This window comes from Simochromis diagramma, unplaced genomic scaffold, assembly GCF_900408965.1.
Source record: "Simochromis diagramma unplaced genomic scaffold, fSimDia1.1 OVJJ01000302.1, whole genome shotgun sequence".
Classification (NCBI taxonomy): Eukaryota; Metazoa; Chordata; class Actinopteri; order Cichliformes; family Cichlidae; genus Simochromis; species Simochromis diagramma.
In genome coordinates this window covers 4,998,448-5,020,541 of record NW_024386792.1, presented here as the reverse complement: position 1 = coordinate 5,020,541, position 22,094 = coordinate 4,998,448, and the positions used below count along the sequence as shown (strand labels likewise).

Genomic DNA, 22,094 nt, shown 5'->3' with positions numbered 1-22,094 from the left:
ATTATGTTTCTTATTGTTTGACAACCAAATCAAAACAATATGCTTTGGCCCTTGTTTACTCTTGTGTTTGGCTCCTGGTGAGTATCGCTGTATTTGCATAGATCCTTTATTTGTATGTGTGTGTGTGGTTTGTGTGTTTTCTGTCACGTTTTGTAATTTTACACAGATCATTTTGCTGATGCGGTGTGTGTAAAAGTCATTGACATGCACACCTGAAGCAGAGCGCCTGGTTTCTGTGTAGGCAAACCGTGCTGAGCGTGTCATGTACAGTGTTGTGTGCTACAGCTGGCAGGCAGCAGGGATCACACAGAGGAGCTGTCAATAAAAACTCACACATCAGTTTAGCCCCAGGGTCTGGAAGCGAGAGCAGCTGCTGAAATGTGGTCAGCACAGTGTGGTGATGTGTTGTTCTACTCTCAGTGAAGCACGATCCATATCACTGTTTGCGCATAGATCATATATGCTTTATGTTAAGTGTGTGTGTATGTGGACATTATATAAACTCTGCTTACTAACAGTTACACTGCACAGATGTTGATTAATGTAAGTTAAGGTAAAAGCTAAACAATCTCTAAAGCCTAATGGTGAGAGAAATTGAAAGCCAGATCAGTTATAATTGCTTATATGGAAAATTTAAAGAAACAGAAAGAAAGAAAAAAGGGATGGATGCCATGTTGTGAACAGGTCTGCCACACATTTTCATTTCAGGGTTTTTATTGCCCCCCAGCGGTGAAACTGCGCTATTACAGAAGCCTTATCAATCATAACCTTTACACATGTTAATGTTTTAAAATGATTATATTATACAGAAAAAGATAATCGGTAAGTAAAATATTAAATACACAGAAAAAAATAATTTTGATAAATGTCATTAACAGTCAGCTAGTAATAAATAAAAGTCATGAGTAATTCATGCTGCTTTCACTATGGCACCTCAGTCATGGCTTCATCTGCCTTAATTGGCTTACTTTTAACCAGCATGTGCTTTAAGCAAGTTTTAAATTTCCTGTTTTATAGTTTGTTGTCCTTTTTTTTTTTTAGGAAAATCAGCCCTGACATGTGACTCTCCAAATACTTCTCTGCTGGCACCAATTTCTAATATTTCAAGCAACTGTTGTAGAGGCAGGACTTTTAACATTTTAATAATCCTTGTGTATTGCTGTGAAAAAGCATTTTCCTCCTTCCTTCCTAAACTATGATTTAATGTATTGAAGGCAGAAAAATCCTAATCTAAGTGATTTCTTGATTCAGCAAGACTGACAGTAATCAGGCCCGAGTGTGGTTAGTGAAACTGAACTCAGCTTTCAAAGGTGTGAAAACAGGTGTGGGTCACTATCAGCCAAGGTTGTTGGCTGATAGTGTGCTAACTGAGCAGGGCTGTGTGAAAACATGGGACTGTAGCTAAGGTCCCATTCTGTTTTCAACCATGGTTTAATAACATCAAGTGTGAACTTCTCCCACAAACGTCATCATAAACATGCGTCATGGTGGATTTATGTCAACAGGAGTGTGCCATTAAAGTGAAGCTTGTTTATTAACGTTTCCAAGGTAACTGGAAATCCAAAATATTTTCTGATGAAGCTGCTGATTTTCCTCAACCTAATTAAATGCAGTTATGACAAAGCATTATGTATCATTAAGAGTTTGGTGCTTTGTATGTATGGCATTAAACAAGAAGCGACTCCCTGATTCACTAACAGTACATGCAAACATATCTGCGAGTAATTCATGCACTGCAACTGAGTCATGGGGTGTACTCAGTCACAGCACTGTATGAAGTACTGTGGATACTTTTTTCACGACTATGTTTATTAATAGTGTGCTTTATTATAATTTAGTTTGCAGTTTCACCAAGCTTTCATTATCAATTTTACTCCAGTCACACAAAGCCAGGCAGGATTTCAACTAAGCAACTAAACTCAGAAAGCATTTCATTTCAAAATATTATATTTGTATTTATTTTTATTCAACAAACATGGTGGTTCCTTCTTTCATGAATCAGGAGAACATGTTTGAAGCATCCAAGATGCAGATTTTATAGTCCACCTGTAGTTTCAGCACGGCGCCCCCACATCATCCCATTGTTAAGCTGTTTCCATATCAGAAATCCTTCTGAACTCTCTTTCACATCTTTTATCGATTCACAAGTTTTTCACCAAGGGAAATGAAAAGTGTTTAGCAGAAGACGCGTGAGGGTACAACAGTTTATTCTCAGTAAATGTACGATGTCCCGCCATGCCTCCTTTTCAGGTTTTAGTGACAGACACTAATCATTTAGTGTTATTAATTTGGCATGAAAACATTCAGCGTGAACATTTTTTTTTTTTTTAAAACACTTGAATTTAAAAAAAAAATCCTAACAGCCAGGTCTTATTGTGGATTTAGTAAAATTTAATTTATCTACAATTATTCCTCCATATAGATAGATTCTTTATTCATTTCAATGTCGCTCTTAAAGTGATAAGTTACACAATATCATACAGAAGCTGGATGCCAGTATTGGACAAAAAGTTGCAAAAATATTTGTCTTTTTTGTCTCTTTACATCTTTTCCATCAGTGTTTTGCAGCATATTGCAGAGCAGTCGGTGAAATGGAACAACTGTGACGCTGAACTCGAACTGATCGGGGGGCGAAGTGCAGGTGACGCCAATGCTGCAGGTGCTTGTACTGGTGAGGGCAGCAGTGCAGGATGGGGAAAATGAGAATGCATTGTGACACATTTTAAATCCGCTTCTGCAAATTCTCCAGATGTGTTAAAATTAACTTAAGGGTTTTTCTGTGATTAGGAACTATGTGACAGTACATTAGAAAAACAACTAATAAAATCCATCACAAACTGATGGTGAATGCAGCAGAGATGAATACACTGACATGTTTAAATCACTCAGCTGGCGCTGAAAATTGAGTTTTTGGAAAGAACATCGTCATCTTGAACTAAAAATGTCCAAAAACTAACACATACATGTGTTGGAGTAAAGAAGAAGACAGCATGGCAGCCCGGACGAGAAACTGCTTCCATATTTTAGTCCTACTCAGTTTCTCAGGTGCGTTTCTGCAGAGTCTTTTCTCTCCTTTTTCTCCTTTCACTGATTTTCTCTAGTCCTCATCTTCATCCTCCTCATCATCGTCGTCTGTCTGGTCCCTGGTGTCGAGGTCATCTTCATCTTCCACCTGTAAGGAAAGGGTCACAGTCTAACTAAAGCAGACAGACGAAACAGAACTGAGTGGTTCGCACTTACGTGTTTGCATCTATTCCTCTGTAACTATTAAATAATTACTCACTGCTAAAGCTACCACGACAGCTAACAAGCTTTAATGATACTTAGTCCAAGACTAGACACTAAAATCTTGCTGGTTTTCTTTTTGTTTGTTTGGCAATGAAAAATAAGATGAATGACTAAAAAGAGTCAATTTCAACCCCTATAGGCCACAATCACACAGGCTTTGAGACCACAAAGCAGACACAGGTCACTGGAGACAACCTGTAGTCTCCAACCAGTTGGTGAGCGGTTGCTGTAGGTTGCTCACAGTTGATAGCGGGGGGAAAAAAAAAACCAAGAAAACAACAACAGGTGCATAAAGTTAACCAGTGCTGCACCACAGATTGCAGTGGTCACCCGTAGTTTGTGTGTAACCTGCAAACACTCATGAATTCCTTGCATGCAAACTGTGGGCTACTGCAACCTGCTTGCAACGAAAATCAATCATAAGAAGACTGCAGCGCCCTCTTTGCAGCCATTTTCACTTGGTGACAGCCAGAAACCACTAGCCAACTAGTCGGTGAATAGACATTTTAGTTACCGCTGTCTCGGCATGTGTGACTGAGGCTGCAGTGTGGTCGTTTTTATTTTTGAATTCTCGCTAATCAGAATCAACTCACTGTTCATTTATTTGGATCAGACTGAATAATCTGGGGAAAGTTTAGATCAGACTACATACATACTACACTGGGGTAAAAACAACAAACAAACAAAACAAAAAAAAAACATGGGACAGTTTGAAATTTTATACTTAATCCAACTTTTTCTTCTCCAGCACTTTCAAATCCTCCATAACTGGCTATTCTAATCCAAACTCTCACAACTGAAAAACATATTTAAGCTATTTTAAAAACTGCAATCAAATCAATTTTACACCAACTGTCATAGAGCCACATCAATATCATGAGATATGTCATAGTTTCAATAACAACACTGTGCTAATTTAATGTCTGTGATACAGGATGTTAGAAACAAGCAGTGTTACCCTGATGTTTGTTCTGTTTTAAGATCGTCCTCTGGAGAATATTCATCAAAGTGCAAACTTGCAAAAGTCTCGTGGCTCATTGTCAGTTCAGCTTGAGACAATTTTCTTTTGGCATAAGAAGGCGTAGGCATAAAGACTTCCAAGAGCCTACGGCTACCTGAGGGGACCTGGTGAACCAAACTCTGACCTGGGATCTCTGCTGGATGTTACTGGTCATCTTTCTCTCCTCTCACTCAAAACTTTTAAAGAAAATTCTCAACCTTACTGCTGGAGGTTGTTGGGGCTGCGTGTTTTACTAGCCTGAGAACAAAACTAGAGGTAAAAGGCTGAAACAGCAGCTCCACCTCATGTGGATGTTCATTTTCTCTGTGACACCCATTTTCCTGTATGACAATACTAATGCAGGGAAGTAATCAGTCCCAAAATCTGCTGGGTGTCCCGTTAACAAAATATTCCTAAAATTAACAAAAATATTCATATTATTTAAATGTGAGGCTATTAGATATTTCATAATTTCTACTGTTGAATTTTAGTGGGCTGAACTAATTTGTTCCTTATGTTTGGATAAACGAGGGAGATTGGCAGTGAAAACTATACATTTTATACTGGTGATTTTAGAAAATGCTAATAGCTTTCCTACCGTCTCTCCCAGCTCTTTCAGTCTCTTCTTCAGGTTTGTGATCTTCTGGTCTTGGTCTGCCAACAACATCAGCAGGTCATCCTGCTCCTTCTTGGACTCCTGGACGTCAGTTTGCAGCTTCTCCTTCTCCGTCTGCAGGATGGCCACCGTGCTCGTAGTTGAATCCAGCCGCTTCTCCAGCTCCGCCCGGCTCTCCGACAGGTTCTTTACCTCTGCCTGAGCCGCAGAGGGAGAGGAAGGAGACGGGAGAGAGAGAGAGAGAGAGAGAGTTAATATATGAGAAGTCCAAGCTGAATGCAGTATAAAAACATTACCGTAAATGAGGGTCAAGTGATTTAGAGGATCACATATTCTCACGCACCTTTAGTCTCTCCATCTCAGACGTCTGCGCTCCCAGCCTGCTCTCCAGTTCAGCCATCTTTGCAGCATCTAATGAGCTGTCACTAGAGGGGAGTGTGTCAGAGCACTGAGAGAAGCCAGAGAAAGGTTCATTAGTTTTAAACAACTTCAGCAAATCTATGTCAAATTGATCTTCTCATGATTTTTACCCCGACTTCAGCTCTTCTGAGCAGGTCTTGTCTCTCCATCTTCAGCTGGCCGATTTCTGTTGACTGGGACTGAACTTGACTTCTTAAAGCCTCCAGTTCCTGCAACACAGCACACATTCAGCACAGGTACAAAATACTAACACCGGATCTGATTAATGCCTCCAGGTTAACTCTGGTGACATATATAATTCTTATTGTGAGAGACATGAAAATAAGGTAATCTGAGTACAAAGTCTGTGTCCCCGAAGTCCATCCTGTCCTAAAACCACTAATACTCTACAGCAAGCTGTAGCGCTGCACTTCCTGAGAGGTTCTTCAGGCTTGAGTCACACCCTCTTGCATACATGTAAACATCATAAATCATCTTGAATATTTATGTCAATAAAAGTGAAAATAAAATGGTACACTTAAAGATTTACCTCTCTTTTAGTCACAAGAGTAATTTGAACACTTATTTAGTGACAAAACAAGCATTTGCCTCATGCGCTTAACCTTTTGAAACATTTTTAGCAAACAGGGGGTTCAAAGGAAAAGCAGGGACAGGTGTGAAGTGATGAATCCCACCTGGAGCAGCTCTGTGTCGTCTGATCCTCCTGCTGGACCCTCTGCTGTCTGTGCAGCTCCTGATTTCTACAGTTACACAGAGTTAAAACATTATGCAGTCACTTTCACTCCAGATACAATATGTAACTGTGTGATTAACCCAAATACAGACATGAAGCAGTTTTTAGAAGCTCCCATATCCAGATATGTCAAAGTTTAAACGTAAAGGTTTCTTTGTGTCTTTGGATTTGGATTGCATGTTTATAGTTGCAGTAGTGTTTTCTGGTTAATCTTCGTCTTCTAATTTATTCTACAGGTGTGGTTTAAACATTATAATGATATAATAAGTGTTAATTCTAAAATAAGACATAGAAAGCAATGTATCAGTCCAAATCAATTGATTAATCTCTGGTGGTTGTATAGAGTCCACATTACTCCCCCGTGTGTCAGTCAGCTGTTTGGAGGACTGTTTTGCCTACAGTTGTTTTACACCAACAAACGCATCAAAACAGCTTTAAAACATCTCTCTGGAATCAGCCCCCAGAACAACAATGCCAGTACACACAGACTTAAAAAGAAAAGAAAAAAAAGATACTAACCAGGCTGCTGATGAGAGCATCTTTGTCACCAAGTTGTGTTTGAAGTAGCGAGTGCTGTTTGCGGAGCTCCTCCACCTCCTCTCTGAGCTGGGTCAGCTCTTCTGTCTGCAGCCCGTTCACCTGAGAGCCGTCTCCCTGGCTGTTGGACTGACCCTGGTTCTCTTTAGCTGAAGTTAGAGCACAAACACTCAGTTTAAGTGTTAACAACAGCAATACTGATGCTGATGTTATCCCTAAATCTACAATCCTGAGCTGATTTAAGGCTCAATCACGCTGGAGTAAAAATGGGATAGCAACCTTCTCATGAGTAGAAGGAGGTGGAAGCTTGGTGGTTTACTGGTGACTGCATTGAAATCTTTGCATTTAGCAACCAACTGCTAGTAGTTGCAGCAACTATCTGGCCATTGTGACCACTGTTAATCCAAAGGTTAAAGCAGCCTGTCTCCAAACAATCATGGCCTAATTTGGACTGACTGTAAACATTCTTAGACAGATTGACAAAGGTTTGGAAATAACTGTCATCTAATTTATGAAACAGACCACTTACTAACACTTTGCAATCAATTTGACTCTGTGCTCAAGTCAGTCTCTCTGCAATATGGGACAAGTCAGCTACATCAGAGCAGGGTAGGTGAGCCTATGTCATCCATCCACCCTCTTCAGCTTATCCAAGTAAGGGTCACAGGGGGAGTCTTTCCCAGGTACCTTAGGGCGACAGGAAGGGTACACTCTGTACGAGTCACCAGTCTGTCGCAGGGCTAACACAGAGAGACTCGCACACTCACATTCACACCTATGGGAAATTTATAATCACCAGTTAACCTAACCCCACTAACTGCATGTCTTTGGACCACTGGAGAAATCCAGAGTACCCAGAACCCAGCATGGGCATAATTTTGCAGTTAAATCGCCATCCTGCAGCAGCTACATCACCATTTGTGAATAAACCTCTGAATTTCAGTCTCATATCTACGAGGTTCTGGCTGAACTCTGATTCTAAATAACAGGCTAGAGATACTCAGCTTTTACATGTCTGTGAGCTACTTTGCTTTGATAGCAAAGAGTTTAGGCAGTTTATTCAGACTAATTTATTAAGACTAATTTGTTTAATGCCACACAAACTTGCACACAAGGAAATGTAAAAAAACAGCATCATTTTTCTCCTGTAATAACTTTTTGGTTTTAAAAACAATTTCTCAATGACTTCTGAAAGTGATGCAAGCAATATGGAAGACTGTATTATAGGAACATAGCACAGATTTTAATCACAAGTATGACACTCACACGCTTGACAGCCTCACTGTGATGACAAGACTGCATGAAATCACGACACACTGTCTGTTGTGTGCTAAGAAAGTGCTACAGAGTTCTAAAAGCACAAAATTTCATTTTAACATTTTGTTTATGAAACAAAGTAAATTGCTCCTATGAAACGTGGCTGTGTGCGTGACGGTCTCGCACAATTTGATATAAAACAGTATCTGGGGATGTTGCTGCACATCCCTGTCGCTCTATTATCTGAGCAAGGGGGCAGTAAAAGCTTAATGTGCCCGCCGGAATGAGGTTGATAGGATTAAAATCGTGCATGTCAGTCCCTCATTTCTCATTCATTATGAGAAAATGTATTTTAAATGAACTAAATCTCTATATTTTATGTATCTAAATTCACACCACACACACAGCCGATGAGGTGCACCCACCTAATTTCAGCTTGAGGATGTTGTACTGGTCTTTGTGCTGCAGGATCTGCGACTGCTGCTGGGTGATTGTAGCCTGCAGCTGTTCATTCTGGGAGGTCATGCATGCCACCTGCTCCTTCAGCTCCTGAAGCTGAGCGTCCTGAGGATCACGTGATCAAAATCAATCTGTCAGCAGGAGAGTACATCAAACTGAACAAACACAACATGTAACAAAATGAAAATTGTGTTATTTACCTGCTCTCTGATCAGCTCTTTATACTGAGTCACAATGTTGTCGTGCTGCTCTAATGTCTTCTTCACCTCCTCTTCCTTCTTCTCCTCCTCGCTAGACTTGTGAACTGCTTTGGTTATCACTCCTGTGGAAAAGTAGGGAGAAGAACATAACTCGTTAGGCCAACTGAAACTCTGCAATAGTTCTCTTAAACTGTTCGTGTTAGGATGAATGTGACGGGACTGACCTTCCAGCTCTTTGACCAGCTTGGTAAACTCATGATCGAACAACATCTGCTCTGGAGACGGGAAGACGGGCTGCGGCTTCTGAGCCGCCCGTGAATACAGTTCATGTTTGGTGATGAAGCACAGCTTCTCTACAAAGTTTTCCTTTCCGATCCGCTTCTCGATGAGCTGCTTTAGCTTCTCTCTGAAGAGGAGAGAGCACAGTAGCTTTGTCACAATATTAAACAGATTTTTATTTGTTTTAAATTTGTCAAATCAGGGGACAAAGACACCACATTTAAACAATGTACCTCTCATTTAAACACTTTAGATACACAAATGATGGATATATAGCAGCTGAAATGATGAAAATCTGATTTGTGAAATGCATGTAATCTATATTTTTTAAACTTATCACCATAATAATGTGTTTACTTGTGTGTATACTGAGTATTGTTGTCATTCTGTCACCAAAAATGTTAGGTAAACCTAGTTACAGCATGCACATGTTTGAGTGAGTGAAAGAGATTTACTTGGTATAGTTTTCCAGAGAGTTGTCGTTATAATAGATGCAGATGCCGAGAAGCAGCGCACACAGGCCCTGCACCAGCCTCTCGTCCTCCCCCAGGTTCTCTGAGATCTGAGCGGTCAGCTACAAGAGTCCGTGTCAAGGACTCATCCAAGTAAAGCTGCACATTTTACGTAAGACTGAATGAGAGGTTTTAACCTAAACACAAAATCAAACTGAATAAAAGAAAAAAGCATAATAAATAACTTGTTTACGAGGCATTAAGAACCCTATGAAGTAGTAAAACTGACAAAAGGATACAAAAGGAACATTTTCTTGATTGTGCAGAAAGTGCGTAACGGCAATCGGACAGTTGCTGATCCATGTACACAGCAGCATGAGGAGGCCCACCCTGGTCTGCACTTTACTGCCCTGCAGAGAAAAACAACAATACAGAAGGAGAGTCAACGTGTTTCTGTATAACTACAGTGACACTTAGAAACACAAAAACACGATGCTACACGACAAGAAACACAGAAAAGAGAGTCAGACTGAATCCTCGTCACATTTAAACGTGACTGGGAATAGTTTAGAGGTTGGATCCAGATTACTTAACCAATTAACGTATCTAGTAAGCAGCCATTTCATCAGAGCATGAGCGGAGTATAGATGTTAGCTCTAAAATGGTAAATTACATTAAAAAAAGAAGCATTGGATTTGCTGGTACAGCAACAATTAAGCATCCCTATCAGTGGAAATGGCGAAGTTAAAACAATGCATGTCCTTTTCTGGTCAATAAAAATAAGGAAATGGTTAAAGTAATCCTTCAACACATGTCATACATTAGTAGTTAATGAGGTTATCATAAGGACAGTCAAAACAAAAACATTAAGATATTTAGACTGAGGTTAGATTTATCAGAGCAAGCAATCCTGTGATAATTACTAAAAAAAAAAAGGTAAATAAATAAAATAACTACATGATCAACAATAAAATCAGTTTGCAATCAATTATTTTCAAAGCAAAGTGAAACTGCAATGGAAACTTTATCCCATTTCCAGCTGTCAGCACATGCAAAGCAAACCCCGCTAAATGTGCTTTTCAGGATTTTTTTTTTTTTTAATGACATAAATTATTTCATTATTATTAAAACAGCTTAAAGATCTTTAAAAGAGCTCAATGTGGATTTTTTTTCCTTCTTTATAAAAAACGTCCCTCAAATGCGCACATTTATGGGAAACTGATGCCAGCGAGTGGATATGTCATCTCTATCACTGAAAGGAAGACAGGATGATTTTCATGGAGTTGGAACATGAGATGATGAAAAACAACAGTGTGACGCGGTACGGAGATGAGCAAAAACCTGTTAAGTTTAAATTGTGGCTTAAGACTGCCAATCAACAGGTGCATTAACACTTAACGCGCGACATGCTTTTAAGAAAGGAGCTCTCTGAGTAAGCAGTGAAGGTGTGGATAAAAACTAATCAGCATTCAAAACTATAAAAACTTACAAAAATCACCTTTTCAGCTTTTGTCTCCAAATGTGACGCAATGCAAAATAAATAAAATGAAGAGGAAAACAAAAGAAAAGACAATGACCACCACAGGCGTCAACTGAGCACACATTGGCCTGGTCTCTACAAAGACGTCATATGTCTGTGTGTGGGGGGCACTGATGACCATTAACACTTGAGACATTGCTGAAATTGACTTATGTAAAGCAAATGCTGTGTGACACAGCTTCATAATACAAAATAATCTTAGAGGAAACATTTCCACTTCTGTATCTCTTCCAGGAAACCACCAACACAACACATCACATCAAGGCACAGCTATCCAGTTACAACTGTCTAATGGGCTGCACTGCTGCCAGCCTGAGACTGGAAGTCAGAAGAGGTGTGGCTCGTATGAATGTGTGTTTTTAACACAAAGCTGCACACTGCATATGCCTGACACAAAGACATCTTCTTCACAAGTATGACCCACTGTCAGAGATCTTAATTCTGTTCTAGACAATCGGTGACAAAAATCTGTTCGCTACCTAGAATCCAAATCACATATGCAGATTTTAGTAAACAATGGACGCCCTACACAACCAGTCGGCAACCAGTCGGCAACCAGTCGGCAACCACTGGCTGCCAGGGAAAAAGGTGTATTTGTCAATTGGATGGCAAGCTGTTGCTGGGTGTTTCTGTGAAATTGTTTACTAAAGCATCATTACCACAATCCTAGAAAATAATCAGTTACCCCCCAGCCAGGACAACCCCCCAGCCAGGACAACCCCCCCCCCAAAAAAAATAAATAAATAAAAATATTTATTCCACAATAGGTTGGTGAGTAGCAGCTGACAGGCACATTAGGGCAAACTAGTCATAAAGAGGTATGAAGACTGATTTAGACTCCTGCACAAAATCTATGTTGTAACCAGAAAACCCTCTTAACCCTTTGCTGCACTCTTCCACATCACTGAGTAGTTTGGGTACATCAGCTGCCTTGATCCGATGTGTAGTTACATTTCTCGGGAGGTACACGTCAGCTTACATGGAAGGTTACAGTGTAGGTTTACAACGGGGTTTCCAGTTCATAAGTTATGACATAGATTTTCTGCAGAAGTCTACATGATGAAGCATAACAGTCCTGTACTGATAACCTCCTTTGGTCACTAGCATGCCACTATAACTTGTCAGCAAGCAATTAGGTTAGTCGATGATGGCCTTCAAGCCTGAGTGACTGAAGCCTTAGCCACTTTACACTTGAGCACAATCCTGGATTTGTGGTTCCATCTCACCCACACTTATGAACAAGATCCTGAGATACTTGAACAACACTAAAATGGGAAAGCCAACCTGCAGGAGTGCCCTCTACAGTTTTTAAACGGAGCACCAGGGCCCACCAGACAGCACATGCTCATACCAGCTGCCTTAGTTGAACAGTTTTCACATGTTCGTCAGGCTGGATATCAGGTAATGGAGGTTTGATGCAAATGTCCGTCGCAGACACATAACAATGTGGCTCTTGCACAACCTACCTAACCACGCTGAGGGTTTTCATTAGTGATAATAATTCTGAAACATGAAATGATTTCACTTCCTCTTTTACAGGAGGTGACCGTCAAGCTCTTGGTAGGAAACTTGAGCACACCATCAAGGCTTAGAGGTTGTGAGTATCCAAAGACCAACCTCAGGCCTCAAGCAATAGGAGCTCAAAGTACATTTACCTTTATCAAGTTGTTTCACAACAGATAAGTACCAGCAGTAATTTGGAGCCTTTCAGCAGCATAAAGTTAGTTTTTAAATCTGTTTTGGTACCAAGGTTATGTTTTACAAGGCCTCTTTGATCCCATTATTTGGGATTTCCAATTCAGAAATATCTGAACCCAAAGGAAGACATAAAAATCATACACAGTCCTATAAATCATCTGCCAGTTTTGCTGTGCGCCATACAGGACAAAAAGCAGTGACAGTCACTCACTTGAACAGGAGAAGGCCCAAAAGTTGCTGCAGTACTCATTTCCTGAACAAACAGATAAGGGCTTGCAGCACAGCAAACAAAGTTCAAAGTTTAAAGTAGGTGTCAGGATGATAGCACCAGAGATAAACAATTAAAAACAGCCAATGTGTCCCTTTTCTCTGAACCTCTCTCGGGTGTCCACTTGTGTACTTCCCCACAAGCCCCTGGTGAAAACACTGACAGCAACTACATCTTACAGGTGTGTGAGGAGGAGTTCACTTGTGTGTCACCCTAATGAGGAAGCGCTGGGTCAAAGCTTTCAGTTAGGGACAAAGATCGGGTAGTAAAGAGTTATAAGGAAGCAAGATCCCCCAACAAGTGGGCCAACAAGACCCCTACTACAACTGCCAAGCCAAAAACATAACAGACAGGTGCCACCCAAACACTCACACACAGGTACACTTTACTCACCCGCCGGACGATCTTATCACCCTGCAAAACCACAATAATGTGACACTGTTCTCTTCACTGTGATCGACAATAGTGCTGTTTTAAGAAACCTATGGCAAACGGAGACACACAGCCTATCAGCACGCTCCTCTGTATCATCATTGCCCTACCTGGGACAGGATGTTGGTGCACTGCTGCAGCAGAGACACAGGGGGCTTGCCCAGGCTGGTGGCAAGCTGAACCCTCAGCAGCTGCTCTTTCTGGGTGAGGTTGTCCTGCAGGGCATGAGCTAAGGCCACAGCAGCACACCAGTTTGAAAGAGAGTCTGCTGAGAACAGGCCTCCACACAGCAGCTGTCCTGCAGAGATGGAATTGGCTAAAAGGCAGAAAAAAGTGAGCTATTAAGCACTTAAAACAGTGTGAACCATCTAAAAGCACAGACCACATGTTATTTATTTATAGGACCTGAAGCTGTTACTGACCATCAATGGTGGAGGGCAGCAGTGTAGCAACTATCTCCCCCTGGCCTTTCTGGTTTTTATAGAGGAAACACTGAAAACAGTAAAGGACTGCACAGCGAAGCACAAATGGTTGTCTCTCGTTCACCATGGACATGAGCAGCACCACAATGGCTGGTCTGTGGGGACATGAAGAAGAGAGGTCACCATAGGATTTAGATGGATAAAGGCGATTTAACAGGTCAGTCCACTGGTTGTGTTTTTACCTTGGTGGGTTTGACGGAGCGTTGACAGAAGCAAAATAGTCCTGGTTGACCTGAGAGCCTCTGATAACCTCTGAAACTGTGTTGATGGTCTGAAAGAAAGCATCCAAATCAAAGTCACGATCATTAATCTGCATAAGCTCACTGCTGAGCAACAAAAATTCTCTTTTTTCAGCTTTGTTACTCTAAGTATCATGACATATCAAACCAGTTTCCATGTCGAAGTGTCTCCTGCAGTGCACGAAGCTCCCATCTTTTTAATTTGATGCATTTTTTTTTTCCAAATGTCAATCTGGACCTTTCTAGATTTTAATTAGCCCCATACACAGGCATGTCTTTAAGCTTTAGAAACTCCCAGTGTACCCTAAAGTCTCTGGGCTCACAGTATCCCAGACACAAAATATAAATCACTGTCTGGCCGACCAAGATTTCAGTGTGGACATTGATCTTAGGATAATAACTATTTGTCAGCAAACAATTCAAGCCACACCACTGCTATCCTCATTGTGGATGGGATCCTCCCAGCGTTCTTGTCCGAAGTCAGTTTAATTTTTGGTTTTCTTCCTCCAATATGATTACATTTGTCTATCAATGACTCACCCGCAGCCGCTTTACTTTACTGACAACCCAAAACATAACATGTTTTTCAGGAGAATTTAAACCCTTGTCCTAAATGCAGCTGTGCTGATGCATGACATGAAGGAAAGTATTGGACCACACCTCTTACTGTCTGAGGTTGTAGTCTGTAGCACGGGGTCCCCACAAGGAACAGTACTCGGCCCTTTCCTCTTAACCCTGTACACTGCGGACTTCAGTTATAACACGGACACTTGCTATCTCCAGAAGTTCTCAGACGACACCGCCATTGTGGGTCAGGTGTCGGAGGGAAATGAACTGGAATACAGGGGGTCATCAAATACCTCTTTGCATCAATGCCAGCAAGACGAAGGAGCTGGTGATTGACTTCAGCAAAAAGCCAGCCCCTATTACACCAGTGAACATCCAGGGTTTGGACATTGAAACAGTGGAGGAGTATAAATACCTGGGTGTTCACCTCAACAACAAACTGGACTGGTCCACAAACACAAATGCACTTTACAAAAGGATCTACAGTCGTCTCCACCTGCTACGGCGGCTGAGATCCTTCGGGGTGAACAGGCCACTCCTAAGGAAATTTTACGACACTGTGGTGGCGTCTGCTATTTTCTATGCTGTGGTCTGCTGGAGTGGTGGAATGGCAGAGAGGGACAGGAGGAACGGCAACAAACTGGTCAGGAGGGCCAGCTCTGTCCTGGATTCTCCGCTGAAGTCCATCGAGCAAGTTGGGGAGGGGAGGACGTTGTCTAAGCTAACATCCATCATGGACAGTCCCTGCATGAGACTGCACTCACTCAGCAGTAGACTTTTACACCCAGAGTGTAGGAAGGAGCGCTACCGCAGGTACATTCTTACCAGCAGCTGTCAGACTCTATAATGCAGCTTAACATTCTTTTGGTCATCTTACTCACCAGCTTGTTTGTTTACTGTACATTTTATACATGTCTCCGTACAATTTTTCTATACATATTCTGTACATTGTTACCTGTACATACCTGTATATACGAACTTCGGTTGCTTATGTTTATAGGACCACCTTGTGTCTTCCTTTTATATTTTATTTTCCCTTGCTGTAAGAGTTCTGTAACACCGAAATTTCTCATCCGTGGGATAATAAAGGTTTATTCTATTCTATTCTATTCTCTTTGAATTGATGTGTTTAGGTTCCACTGCCATTGCTGTATAAACCATACAAACATAAATGTTAGGACCTCTCTGAATTCGAATGTGATACGTTTTAACCTCTCAGACATGCCTCAGCACTTGTTTGCTGTGGGAACTAAAGAAGCTTTTGAATGCTTCAATGGCTAATGGTCTCAGACTTAACGAGCGGGTTGTTGTGATTACCTCAGTGAGGATGTCTGCAGGGACACCAGTGGCCATGAGGATGGTGCACAGCTGCTGCAGTAGGCCACACTGGAACATGGACTTCTGACAGCTGGCTGTAGCTCCAGGAGAGTTCACTGGAGACACCATGACTCGCACCAGCTGGGATTACAACATTATTTAACAGTTATTTAAGAGTTTTAACAAATAATATTCAGCTGTTTTTAATTAGTACTTAGATCAAGATAACAATTAGACATATTACCTGCAGCATGAGATGAAGGTTTGTGACCTTCTGTGCAGACCAACCAGAGTTATCATCACCAACCTCGAACCAGGGCTTCATTCTCTGGATGTAGGAGCCTTCTTTAAAGAAGTTCTGGTTGGAGCTGTTGTTCTTTAGCAGGTTGAGGAGAAGAAGCAGACAATCCTCTACCACAATACCTGCACACAAGAAAGGACAGATGTCAGGACATATCACAAGCCAAAAAAACAAAAAACAAAAAAAAACAAACACTGTGTTTAGAGAAAAGAGGTAGGATCGTGTTGTTCAGTAACAATTCTGTGTAAAAATCCATTTACCTCCATCGCTGCTGCCTTCTTCTGTGATGATATCTAGGAGGCGTTCAAACGCATTCTCAAATGCCACAATTTTCTGAATGGCAGCGTTGCCTTTAGTCAGCTGTTGAAGTAGCAACAAGCCCTGATGGTGGCAGAAAACAAAATGTCACAGACTCAAACAGACCTCTACTCAACACTCTGTTTCAAAGGGGTTCAAATACAGTGTAATACAAAACGTAAGTGTGCTTACATCATTGCGAATTACTTCTCTGGAGTCTGCCAGCAGGTCCATCAATCTGGAAACACCTGTGAGAGTAAACAGAAACAAAAAATGTTGCTGTTAAAGCAATAAATTCCTGACGTGACAAAGTTCGATATAATGCAGAGATAAGAAACTCACCCATGGGGCTGACCAGAATAATACCCTGGATCTGTGGACCCTGGTTCTTCAGCAGAGCAGTCAGCAGCTTCACTCCGGGCCACCGTACATGAAAGTCAAACTCCTAAAAATGCAGAGAAGCATCAGACAGGGGTCAGGAAAAATTTAACAATACAGAGTTTCTGCTGCTGGATCAAAACCACTCTGTACCTCCAGCAGAGTGAGGAGCAGGGTTACGTGCTCAGGATCCTGGACGAACGTGTCTGTAAACTGGAGGCCGAGGTCGTCTGCCTGCTTCTGTGCGTTCTCATCTGTGAAGCGAGATTGAAAATGAGTCACCGTCTCAGGAGTCATCCATGTAGTGTGTGGACCCAGCTGGTTTGTTCATATAAATCAGCCTGAGCAACACAACAGTGAAGCTCACATGTATAACTTCCATTACCAATGACGAGCGACTTTACAGGTACCATGACAATGAGAGACGCGCTCAGGGTGACAAATGTGAACAAACCAGGAAGACAAGAGAGGCTACACACAGGAGAGGACAGCAGGGTTACCGCCAAAGGAAGTGTATTCTAAGCCCACAGTGATAAACAGTTAATTAGGGATGAGTGCAGCACTTTAAAGCAAAGAACTGAAAATAAATGGATGTTTTTCCCAGCTAAGGATCCATTACCGAGATTACAAAAAGAGTGTTCTTGTCTACTTTTAGTGGTATGACTTTATGCAAACAGCTATTGCCACAAACAGACTCGATAAAAGCTTCTACCCACAGGTCCTCATATATGCCTCCTGACTGAAAAACTGATGATTCACTCCCACTTTTAACTGTAGTAGAGCAGGTCGCTATATGCTGCTCTGACTTCATTTTGCACTATACTGTACACACACACACACACACACACACACACACACACACACTTATTTTTTCCTCCATGTTATACATTTTAGATTTTAGCTGCTAAACTATTTTTCATTCTTCCTGCAACACTAACAATGGAGATCATTGATTAACATTAGTTAACTGAGATAAACTTATCTTAGTTAATTAATTAATTAGTTAATATACATTAAATTTCAAGGTGGAGCACCTGCAGACAATTACTTAACACTTTAGCTTCTTGCAGCTTATTGTTTTGGTTCCCTTGGTCCATCTTTACTGGTTTATTTTGTGTCGTTTCTCTAAACAAAGTTTTCAGCACCAGTTGGCTGTTGTGTTTAATGAAAATGCTCTGAAAAAACACAACGCATACTACCTGACAGCAGAAAGACACAGAGACAGGCTGCTGATGGCAACTGAAACCAAATCAGAGCTAAAAAGTAAATCACTACTGCCAGATAGATAGAAATCTCTCTAGTTTTGCCCCCATGTACAATAATTAGTATTGGTATAACAACAACAATAACAGTGCAAAATTACTGAGGTATTAAAATGTGATGTGAGGGGGGGAAAAAAAACAAAAAAACAAAACAAAACAGCCAGAAGATAATGATAAAGATAAAGATTAAAGATAGATTAAAGATAAAAATTATAAAGATAATGAAGCATTAGTGAAGCATTCTTGTCAACACCAAAGTGCCTTCCTGTTTATTTTCTGGTGCCCTCTAATTTTAGTGAAGTTAGTTATAACTAGTTAGCACTAAAGCTACTGCACAAAGGCACAGTTTGAGTACTGACCAGGCACAGACACATTCTTATGCTTCCCTGAGACAGGGAGAGGGGCTACTGCGTCTGCGAGTGCAGGGAGGAAGAGAAGTTCAACGCCTTACCCAAAAGCTAGCATTCATTCCAAGTCCAGCATCAGCTGACAGAGACTTGTTAACCCATGCCATGACAACACCATTTTCATTTATCAGCTTATTTTAATCTTTGCAGGGAATACATTTAAAATGTGCTCTTTTTCAATAACCAAACAAAGGGGACTGTGTGATTCGTAAGTGCCGTTGGTGTTAGAGGGGTTGGCATCATGCACAGTCAAAGAGTTTTACCTTCTGATTCATCTGTAGGTTAAAACATGGAAGAAAAGAGAGAGACGAGAGTCTTTAAATAAAGCAGTCATCATCAGTGTATAGAAGAAGGGAATGCAAATTGACAGCTTTCCATGTTTAACATGAACTGAACTCGTTTACACATGCAAAACAAACATGGGTTTTAAGTCAGTTCAAACCATTTACAGAAGCCTCACAATGAGGAGGAATTCATTTCAATATAGTTAGAAATGTCTTTAGATCAGAGGTTTTATCTTCCAGTTATGAATTCAAGTTAAATTGCACATTTTTTAAGGATGTGGGGTGTAATACCTTGTTCTTCCTCCTCATCATTGCAGATGACGTTGTAAAGCGTATCCAAAGCATAGCCGAGGATTTCAGAGTCAGATCTGTTGCATTTGGGAGACAAACATTAGCATGTTTACTGAGCTGTAATCCACAAGCATTACAAGTATGAGTATTAACATACCTGTCAGTCTGTAGTATGTTAATCAAGTGATCCATTGCCTGTGTTCCAACTTCCATTCGATATTTCTAGAAAACATTTAAAAAATGCTTATAGGATCGGTAATGCAACCAGAACCTAAAATAAAGGAATTTTAGTTAGAAACATTCTGGATTTCTGTGGTATTTCTTGTGAAATACAGGAAACCTGCACATCTATCTGTGTAGCAGACCAGGACTAACACCCATGTGTGTTAACGTGAAACCCTGTGCCTCTTAAACCCCTTATTCAAGATCGATAAACTCATTACTCATGGTTGACAGTGCAGCTAATGGCAAAACTGTCAGTGAACAGAAGTGACTTGGTGGAGGTCAGAGATGAGTTCATTTTAATCAGTAGAATGTGACAAACAAGACCTTTAACCAAGGCTACGGATGGCACGTTTATTGCAGTGAGACACAGCAGAAGACATGTGCAGACTGCTTTATGTACATGATGTTAGTGCAGTGATTTCAACTCAAAGTTTCACAGCTCTTCTCTTAAATAGTTTCACTAAAACCTTCAAGAAATTACAATTTTCCAAGGCAAGTTAGGATCCATTTAACTAGCAACTGACTGCATACAGCTTCAGGCCCTTTTAGTTCTCTACTTATACTTTACCTTGGAGAGGGACTTAAGAGCACGGACAGCATCTCTCCGATCTTCTAGAAGTGTGGAGGAGGCAACTCGATCGCACAGCTTCTGGATCTGTTAACGGACATATTATTTTTTAACTATTATCGCAATGCTTGCTGATAATTTCTGTAATTTTGTGTCTCTGAAATTGAGAGAATTTTTGGAATGTTTTAAAGAGCTGTGGTTTCCAAGTCCCAAGGGTTCTGTGATGGAGTTGTGAGGAGAAGAAGCAAAAAAAAAAAAAAAAAAAACAATACAAAAAACAAAATACTGTATATAATTACATTTAGCACACACAGACAGCTGACAAATTAAAGGAAAAAACACTAGTATTTCTGAACCCTTTCAAGTTTTGAAATCTTTTGTTTTAATCCAACACCATCTGACAGCTTGTGTCTTAATGTGCACCTTGGTCACTTCAGTAAGATTTACGTATCACTTATGAAAAGGCGCAAGTGTGAATGCACGATGTCTCCTGCATCTCAAGTTGCTTAGCTCTTATTACTAAGATGATGAGTCAACACATGTTTAATGCAAACTGCCATGAAAGTCAACTGTGACAGTGTGATAAAGTGTCTAAGTTGTCTGTCTAAAATGAGATCTGGCTGATTGCAAAGGCCACAGAAAATGACTTGCATCGCTCTAATACTCAAACCATTCAGCAATCCTTCATGTCACCCTGGAAGACACCACTCCCATCATGGGATGAAGGTGACAACTTTGTATTGATTTGCCGAGACAAGGGGGACAAGTGGACCCAACCCACCCCCAAAAAAGGCCCACCAGATGCACTTATTGTAGGGAGGTTTACTGCTTTCATTTTCATACAGGTCCTATTCCAAAAGCAAAAGGCGGTCTAAAAATGCACATTTTCTTGGAAAACCGATAAGTTTTACTGCAGCATGGGATGTCGACAAGTCAACAGTAAATTAATTTAACACCTCTAAACACAGAAAGAGCAGTAACAAGGTGGAGAAACAAAACAGAATTTGAGAAGGTTTCTGTTCAAGTGTTTTGTGCATTCTCAGGAGTGACAGCTTTCTCCCTGAGCAGTCACTATACAAAGATCTGATTATATGTGGCTGTCTGCTGCAATCTCAGCAATGTGTCAGGAGATTCCTGCATGGAACACTATGCATGGCTGTCATCAGCTGAAGTACAAAATATTCAGTTATTTTTTTGATGCTTTTAAACCAATTGATTAGCAGGCAATCAATACTAAATAGTTCGCTGCCGCCCTACGTACACGACGAGGTCTATTTTTATGTTATACACTAGCTCATTTTACAAGATCGCACTAATATGTTTAGTAGATTTACAGATTAAAGTTAATCAAAACAAAACGCTGACGTGTAAACAGCTGACAGTCCTAACGGGCTGGTCCTTGGTGTCCGTGTCTTTCATGGATTTCTCCATTCATTGTGACTTCACAGCAGGTTACACACACTCCCACTGCTGCCTGACAGATTAGCCACCTTAGCTCATTAGCCCTCTAACTAGCTCGCTGTCAGTTATTCGCCAAGTGAAAGGTATCTTAGGTATCTTCACACATTCTCTTAGGCGTTTGTTATGTGACGGAGCAAAAAATAACTAGTTTAAAAACACAACTCTATCCCCCTCTTCTCAGTTTGTACGGCGCACAGCGGAGAAACATAAGCTAGCCGCTGCTAGCCCAGCTGCTTTCCTACCGTCTCCGCTCCGGACGGCTGCGGCCCGGCTGCCTGCCCACTTATCACTCCTCTGAAGAAGTTCATCTCGGTGCCGTATTCAGAGCCTCTCTTTCTTCACAAAACACCCCTCTGCCGCCTCTCACTGTGCTCAGTATAATAGACACGTAAGAGAGTACACAATGATATATTTTTTTACACTGACCTATCCCGGAACACTAACGTTTGGGCAGTGCGCATGCTCGCAAACGTGGCGATACGTGGCTCAGCAGCAGACCACCAGCCGGTTATTTAAAGGGCAAGAAAACTAATGATTATGCTCTGTGATAGGCAATGCAGCGATAAAATAAACAATTATCAATTAAATCTATCATTAGAGGGTTAAAGTTTTTAACTCTCATACAATGTTCAAGTAAAATCGACTGGAGTAAAATGTGTCATTTAGTGCTAAAAAACACAAAGAATACAAATGTCTCTAAATTTTATACTGTTGTACAGGAGCTACAATCCTTTAAACACGGAGTTTGTTCTGAATTAAATTGATCTGTAACTATCCAGGTGGATTTTAGATCATTGTGCCAGTGGGCATCAAATCAAGAGAAATTGTTGATTTCT

The 22,094-nt window shown here is 40.9% G+C and overlaps 1 protein-coding gene across 6 annotated transcripts; it reads right to left on the bottom strand.

The window, feature by feature from the left end:
- Nucleotides 1-1,807: 1,807 nt before the first annotated feature.
- Nucleotides 1,808-21,735, bottom strand: uso1 (USO1 vesicle transport factor). 6 transcript variants are annotated; one of them, XM_040023948.1, is made up of 27 exons: nucleotides 21,501-21,735; nucleotides 19,798-19,884; nucleotides 19,162-19,226; nucleotides 19,005-19,081; nucleotides 18,693-18,704; nucleotides 18,382-18,435; nucleotides 16,914-17,014; nucleotides 16,725-16,827; nucleotides 16,575-16,630; nucleotides 16,346-16,466; nucleotides 16,029-16,207; nucleotides 15,785-15,925; nucleotides 13,844-13,932; nucleotides 13,602-13,756; nucleotides 13,290-13,495; nucleotides 13,141-13,161; nucleotides 9,541-9,651; nucleotides 9,245-9,363; nucleotides 8,735-8,916; nucleotides 8,511-8,632; nucleotides 8,277-8,415; nucleotides 6,577-6,743; nucleotides 5,999-6,064; nucleotides 5,435-5,533; nucleotides 5,248-5,352; nucleotides 4,887-5,102; nucleotides 1,808-3,172 (listed from the first exon to the last, which is right to left on the bottom strand). In XM_040023948.1, the coding sequence occupies exons 1-27, from the start codon at nucleotides 21,564-21,566 to the stop codon at nucleotides 3,098-3,100; spliced, it is 2,934 nt and encodes a 977-aa protein (XP_039879882.1). In that variant the 5' UTR covers nucleotides 21,567-21,735; the 3' UTR covers nucleotides 1,808-3,097. The 6 variants fall into 6 exon arrangements, with proteins under 6 accessions (XP_039879882.1, XP_039879888.1, XP_039879883.1 ...); XM_040023954.1 differs by having other exon boundaries at nucleotides 21,685-21,703; XM_040023949.1 differs by lacking the exon at nucleotides 13,141-13,161.
- Between the last annotated feature and the right edge of the window lie 359 nt (nucleotides 21,736-22,094).